The sequence below is a fragment of the Mytilus galloprovincialis genome, chromosome 10 (genome assembly GCF_965363235.1).
Source record: "Mytilus galloprovincialis chromosome 10, xbMytGall1.hap1.1, whole genome shotgun sequence".
NCBI classification, from domain to species: domain Eukaryota; kingdom Metazoa; phylum Mollusca; class Bivalvia; order Mytilida; family Mytilidae; genus Mytilus; species Mytilus galloprovincialis.
The window spans coordinates 11,148,839-11,156,621 of record NC_134847.1 but is presented as its reverse complement, the minus strand read 5'-3'; the positions used below and the strand labels follow the sequence as shown (position 1 = coordinate 11,156,621).

Sequence of the window (7,783 nt, the reverse complement as noted above, 5' to 3'; positions counted from 1 at the left end):
TACTTCTCTGTCATAACTCTAGAATGGATTGTATGGCCAAAACTCCTCTCAATTCCACGGATATACATTAAAAGTTATGTTATACTAATTAAAACACCATGAAATACAACTTGATACACGTGCACATAGCAGTATTATTGGAATTTTCAGGATTTTGATGCTTCTTTAAATACTTAAAGATTTCAAATGTTTTCCTTTACTTTCAGACAAGCTTTTTTTCAAGAATTGTTAGGACACAAACGCGAATAACTAAAGCATGTAGTAAATTCGAATCATCGGAAAGCATGATTGCAATATTGTTAGGTTTTCCCTAAAGCTGCAGGGATAATAGTACTCTGAATATGAAATAATACATTTTATAAACTTTTTTGGGGAGGATCAATAAAGATATTTGACAAAAAAATATTGGGTAATGTGTAACATTAAGATTCAGAAGAAAATTAAGAGAGAAGATTACGAAGCCACTTTCAAAATTACTGGATCAATACCTACATATATTATATAAAAAAAACAGGTAGAGGAGGAAGATATTTCTATCTTCAAATGCATCTTTGGTTGATGTTTTGCCTGCCAGAATAAAGTATGTCTATATGTGTAAATCTTGAGTCAGGAAAACTGAAGAACAAGGCATGTTATTGATTTAAATTGTCTTGTTAATAGTAGTTCAATTATGTTTAATGCTTCTCTTCTCAACAAATTTCTGTAAAACCACTAAAATGTTCTTATGTTATTAAAATAACAGTCCTGTGGTAAATAAAAGAAAATCAATTATTTTCAAAACTTTATTTTACGAACTTTACAAGTACACTTAATTTTAACAAAGGTCATCATAAAATTGATGTCAGCATTCTATCAAAATGAAACGTAGACAAATCATTCTCAATTTAGTATAGATGTCCAAAAAACGAAGAATAAAAAATGAACATAGGTATATTTTGGAATTTTTATAGCGACATCATTCGTGTCATGATTAAGTACCCAGAATCCAAGAATGATGAAATCTATTGATAACTAGTATGAAAAAAACATGTAATCATAATGTAGTTCAATACGATTATGAAACAAATGTACTTATACTGTAATTTGATCATTTCCAACTATTAAGTAAATTCCTATTCAAAACATCTCACATGCGGTATTACTCTATACATTTGATCTGGTATTATCAAAACGGCTACGTAATTGAGTGGGGTAATTCATGAAAAAATCAACAAAAATACAAAGTAGTGTTACTTATCACCTGTGTACTTCCCTTCAAAAGAAAAATGATAAATTATTACTCATTAACTAATCATACAAAAAAGTATACAAAATAATAGCTTGTTTTTAACATGGATATAATAAATACATGGTTTGATAGAGCAATCAATACATCACAGAAATAGCATTGTCATAATTCTACAATACTAAATGAAAGACAGTTGTAGAAATAGTTTATATCACAGTTGAAAGAGTTTTGGTATGTCTAAAAGTCCACATCTGAGTTGAGCGTTATCAGTTATTGATTTTTTCTATGGTCACATTCGAGTTGGTTTGGGGAGTTTTTCTGTTTTCCGTAATGATAAAAAGTATGGTAAGTGAGCGAGGTACTCTACTTTTGATATCTGAACACCATCAGCCTGAAAAAAATAATATACATAATAATAACTGATTGTCAAAACGAAAGGTCGGCCAATTCAATTAGAAATATGTAATCCTGGGGTCTTGTACATCATATCATTTAATTCACGTGGACATGTCAACCAAGAAAATATAATATTTTATGGATGGAGATCTCAACTGATTGTAGGGTATTTAAATTTTTTCAAATGTCACACAGTCGGGATGACCTCTGCAGGCTTACACTATTTACAATACCATTCAAATCATTTTGAAAATACAAATAAGCTAATAAGTGGCCTAGTGATAGGTATATCAAACAATTATATTGGAAAATTATCAAATGATAGAAGTCAGGATGTACCTCGAAAGCAACTTGTATATTATTTAAATAATTTTGATATAATAAGTTAGCTTATATACTCATATTAAATTTTAAAAAATGAAATATTTCATAATAACAGAATAACACAGTATAACACATGCCAAAAAGTCTTTGAAATACTACCAAACATTTACTCAAGCTGGTCAATTTTATTTGTGGTCATGCAAGTACAGTAATAGAATAATTATCCATACCGGATCTACAACATCTATTATAGTGTTCCATAACTGTGTTTCAGAACGTAGGTCTGTCTCTATGGCTGCACAAAGTACTTCCTGTAGCGAATCTGTTGATATTATGCCGCTCTGATGCCTATCTACTGTCTGGAATAAATCCTAAAAACGACAATAAGAAATATATTAACATAAAACTGATTCATACAAGTGGGAGGTTAAGCTAGCTTCAAAATCAGTCTTAAACCATCGTTTTCATTGGAAAATGCATAAACCAAATCATGAGTATGGCAGTTGTTTTTCTATTCATTCCATTGGTTGATTAAGCTTATTATATAATTATATCAGTTGAAGGGACTAATTTATTAAAAATTTACCGTGGAGTTTGGTTTTGTTACTGAACTATATCTACTGATGTTTTAATTGAATAAGTAGTCAACAAAGGTCTATCCACATTGATCAGACACTTTTGTCATTGCGTGTGTCAAACCCAGCGTTTTTTTTTTTTTTCTAAGCTAAAATTGATTACACATTTAAAATATGTGTTGAATATTGCGGGTGTAAATACCAACGTAATACAAACAAAGCTTAACTAAAGTAGTTCTGCTTAACATGTCTACGCAAAAACTTATAAATAGTTATCAAAGGTACTAGGATACCTTTCCATTGTGAACTATTGGAATTTATTTTGAGAGCTAAATTGGGAACTGACTGGACCTACTGCTTTCGTTAAACAAAGATACTTACTATAAAGCTAACTATATTATGATGAAGTTCGGAAAAATCAAGACAAGTGAATGCCTCCTTTGCAGCATCTCTGCAAAAAGACAAAAGTAAGACGATTCAATTACTCTATACCATTAAATTGGTCTATTGACTGTGCATGCATTAGTAAGTTTAAACATTATCATTACCATTACATATGTGCAATGTATATGATTGTTCCTTTAAGTTGCATCAATGTTTTCGTAAAATATTTATCATAATTTAAACAATACGTGGCTCACAATGTCATGTGCAATAAACCTGTAAATACAGGCACTATTATGGGTAACTAATTCATATTCGAGTATTCGGTTTATTAGTGTATGAACAGCCTTGAAGTATGCCGTATTATTTGAATTAAATATAATATATACATCTATTGTTTATAAAATTAGCTGTCGATAAAATATTGAACTGTTCAACATACCAAAGTTTGTTTACCCCCCACCCCCTCTTTAGCAGAGTTTGTCTTACTAATATTTGGCACAATTTTCAAAATTATCGACTCTTGATACTCTTTACATTTGTACTTAAATTGGTCTTCCTACTGTTTTAAATTGAGCGCCGTAGTCAAAATGCGCATCGTTCAGAGTATTATCTTTTTAGACTTGTATCTTTGATCAGTTTTTTTTAATCCTTTTAACCTTTTAAGTTTGTATTATATAACAAAGCAATTCCAACTTTAATCTTTGGTTCTGATATAAAGGTGCAATAAAGCTGTTCTTAACCAGAGATATTTTTTTCTTTGTCAAATACATCTTCTAAAAAAAAGAGGTGTAATCCTTTATACGTGTACTTACTTTTGATCATTGACCACCTTCGTTAGAGCTGACATTGTCATAAACTCTTCTATACCAAAGAATGTACTAGAACTTGTTATATCATAAACCTACAAAAAACATACTGAATTAAATTTGACGAAATGGATAACAAAAACAGTCTTTCAATATATAATAATTCAAAAAAGTTATCTTAAATGCAAAACATTTGACAAAAAAAAGTTAATAATATCGCAGATGTATTGTTGACTTTTAAATCAATATTTTATCCTATGTTTATCCGTAATAATGCGACTTTTAATTCAATCTATTAGTTATAAATCAGGTACGTATGCACTCGGCGTGTTGACCAATTTAAAGGAAAGGAATATCAACCCTTAAAGTTAAACAGCTTTTACTGATTTGATCCCGAAAAACATCATTCGTATAAGGTAAAACCGATTAATCAAATAGGTTAACTTAAAAAAATATTTTTAAAAAATCGCTCGCTGCCTGTTTATATTATCTTTTCATATCATATTATATATGGCCGTTTAATCTCATTGATTTTTTTTTATTGAGTTGAGCCATTCTAACTGATATGTTATAGTGTGTCGTTCTATGTTGTGATGTTACACTATTGTTTTCGAACATGGAGAAGGTTTGTTATCATTAAAACGTTTAATCCCGCTGCAATTGTTTGCACCTCTCCTCAGTCAGGAATTCGTGGTTGTCGTTTGTTTATGTGCTTCATAATTGTTTCTCGTTTCTCGTTTTTTAAAAAGATTAAACCGTTGTTGGTTTTCCCGTTTGTATGGTTTTACACTAGTAATAATTTTGGGGGCCTTTATAGCTTGCTTTTTGGTGTGAGCATAGGCTCCGTGTTGAAGATCGTACCTTGACCTATAACTTTTATAAATTGTGACATGGACGGAGAGCTGTCTCATTGGCACTCATACCACATCTTCTAATATCTATATATAGATGGTTAATTAGATGACGCCTATACTAAAATACACACATGCATTGATAATTGTTTACTTTATAATTTGGATGCCCGTTTTAGTATTTTTAAATCTAATAAAAGAATTTGAATCAAATCGGGAACTTGAATTTGAAAACTAATTCCCTTTCAATATTAGTTTTTTGTACCATTGTCCTGGCTCAGCCTTGGTTTGCGAATTTATTTTTTTTGAAATGCACATTACTTCTATTAACATTTTGCATGTAATATCTTGTCGATATGAAATACTCGGTTTGTTAGTATTTATTTACCTGTTTAAGAAATCTCTCCTGCGGACTTGATAATCTTGGTAGCTGTGTTTGTACTTGGTTATACATGAGATGCCTATAAAATAGATGTGTAATACATAAATTTAAAATGGTGGGTTGTATCAACATAACACGAACTGAGAGAATTAACAACACCACACTAGCATCTATATTCGCTTAAGAGACAAAAGGGAGAAAGTAATGAATTGAACAGATATAAAAAGAGAATATAGTAAAACAAAACACTAACAAATAATAATACATACTTTTGTATTGTTGAATATCCTTTGGCAAAGCTTGCAAAATTAAAACAAATCCATATAAGAGGGTCTGGATGGGCGGGGGGGGGGGGGGGGGGGGGGTCTGTTATTCTGTAAACATTTAATTTTTACCCGTTTTTTCTCTAATCTTCAAAAAATTAACTCCTTTTTTCTCTAATCTTCAAAAAATTAACGCCTTTTTTCTCTAATCTTCAATTTTTTTGCCCGTCATTCTCTAATCTTCATTTTTAAGGGCATTATTCTTTAATTATCTAACCCCATCCTAACCCTCATATAACGAAATGAATAAACAAAAGCGCCAAGAACATGTGACATAGAATTATCATAATTGTAAACAAAACAAAAATAAAATCACGACTTCTTTCTTATTTAAGAAAAAGATAAAAATTGGACGACATATAACTTGAAAATGTCTGACCTCTTAAAAAAGAAACACATATTATTACTATGTTAAAACAAACTCCGCACGAGTCCGTCATTGTACACTAAATTCTATATATGGACATGATGTATGATAAACATAATTGAACGAAGGAAGGCTTAAAGCCAGGACAGACTTATTGCGTTTCATTAATGAGAATATGCTTAAGTTGACTCATTCTATGCATGTTTGACCTTACTAAGCAGGCTAAAATAGAAGCACATTAAGCTTTATGTTAATACTTTAATGTCAGACGATCATTATGTATCCTTTGTCTTAAGAATGTAAAAAGTGAGAGATGTTTGTATTGATTTTGATTCAGCATTTCAGATTCATATACATACCCGTCTGAATCTGTATCCAGTTTTTTAAATGTTTCTTTTAATAGTTTTTGTTCGTCCTCTGGAAGTTTTCTTGAGAGTTCTGATCCCTAAATCAGAACGTGTAAAGATAATGAAATAGTATTTGGGTCTTACATTACTTGACAAATATTAAAATAGGGGAAATCTTTGTAGCAGACAAAACGTGCTTTGTAACCTTTAGCATTATATATAGTAAAGAGATCAAAAGTTACAAACACTCTTCTTCAATGAACCTGAAAATGAAAGATTCCAGAAATTCTTTCACTTAGATTTGATATAAAAGATAGTAAATTATTCAACATTGATATAAGTTGTAACTAGCCGACGTATAGTTGAATTCTAAAACATAGAATACATAAAATGCATAATTGATTTAGGTACAGCAGAACAAGTCGAAACTTTTTTCATCAAAATTTATTAGCAAAACAAATCGAATCGATAGCCTCCTGTATTAATTTTGATTAGAAAATACTGCTAAAACACAAGATTCGATCATGGGTTAATTATGTTGTCTCTATTTAATTTTGTTTGTTCAGAAACTGCCATTTGTTACCATTATAAAACAACTCACAGTAGGTCGCAATTAAGGGAGGGGACACACTACACTTGATGAAAGCGACTACATTACACAAAACAAATTATTTTTTATCAGTTATGTTTAATAATTGTGAACTTATTTTATTGAACGTTATTGCAAGACTGTTGCCTATACCTAAATTTCAACCAGAGCTTGATACATGTAAGTTTTTTTTTTTACTTTTCATTCACATATTAAGGAGTTATTTTTTAAGAGGACAAACACAACTTTCAAAGATTATTTTGATATCTGAAACATTTATTTATTGTGATCATATAAGTAATAGTATTTGATAATGTCTTCTGATGTATTGATTCAGAAGTGGACACATCATAACTTCATCTTAAAAAAAGCAAATCACATAAATATAATTGAGAATGGAAATGGGGAATGTGTCAAAGAGACAACAACCCGACCATAGAGCAGACAACAGCAGAAGGTCACCAACAGGTCTTCAATGCAACGAGAAATTCTCGCACCCGGAAGCGTCCTTCAGCTGGCCCCTAAACAAAAATATACTGGTTCAGTGATAATGAACACCATACTAAACTCCAAATTGTACACAAGAAACTAAAAGTTAAAATAATACAAGACTAACAAAGGCCAGAGGCTCCTGACTTGGGACAGGCGCAAAAATGCGGCGGGGTTAAACATGTTTGTGAGATCTCAAACCTCCCCCTATACCTCTAGCCAATGCAGAAAAGTAAACGTAACATTACACAATTGCTTTTTTTCCAAACTTCGAAAGAACTAAGATTTAGTTCATTCATATTTCAAATGACGAGCCATAACATTAATTAATTACCTTTAATGGATTAGGGGTAGCAGGTTTAAATGGTGTTTCAGGTTTATTAAGTAAAGATGCTGGTCTGTCTCTGGCTGTTTCTAATGCTTCAATCTCATCATCCGCACTGTAAAGAAAACAGGTGAATAAATTTTATTGTCGAATTCAATATGACAGTTGTTGTTCATTCGTTTGATGTGTTTTGTCATTTGATTTTGCCATGTGTTTAGGAACCTTCTGATTGAACTTTCCTCGAAGTTCAGTATTTTTGTGATTTTACTTTTCGCCAGTATTAGCTCAAAGAGGCATTCAGAACGCATACGCCTTTAATGGTTTTGAACTCATTTCTAATCCAGACTTTAAATAAAATATAGTGGTATAATTGCTAATGAGAAAACTCAACAAT

The 7,783-nt window shown here is 30.9% G+C and overlaps 1 protein-coding gene across 15 annotated transcripts in view; it reads right to left on the bottom strand.

Moving 5' to 3' along the window:
- Positions 1 to 768: 768 nt before the first annotated feature.
- LOC143049829 (uncharacterized) overlaps positions 769 to 7,783 on the bottom strand; it is a 51,283-nt gene continuing 44,268 nt past the window's right edge. For all 15 annotated transcript variants that reach the window (XM_076223556.1, XM_076223557.1, XM_076223561.1 and 12 more), the window contains 7 exons: positions 7,399 to 7,504; positions 5,999 to 6,084; positions 4,956 to 5,028; positions 3,723 to 3,811; positions 2,905 to 2,974; positions 2,179 to 2,319; positions 769 to 1,619 (listed from right to left, as the gene is read on the bottom strand). In XM_076223556.1, the coding sequence (XP_076079671.1) occupies positions 1,518 to 1,619; positions 2,179 to 2,319; positions 2,905 to 2,974; positions 3,723 to 3,811; positions 4,956 to 5,028; positions 5,999 to 6,084; positions 7,399 to 7,504 (667 nt within the window). In that variant the 3' untranslated portion in view covers positions 769 to 1,517. The remainder of the gene's footprint in view (positions 1,620 to 2,178; positions 2,320 to 2,904; positions 2,975 to 3,722; positions 3,812 to 4,955; positions 5,029 to 5,998; positions 6,085 to 7,398; positions 7,505 to 7,783) is intronic.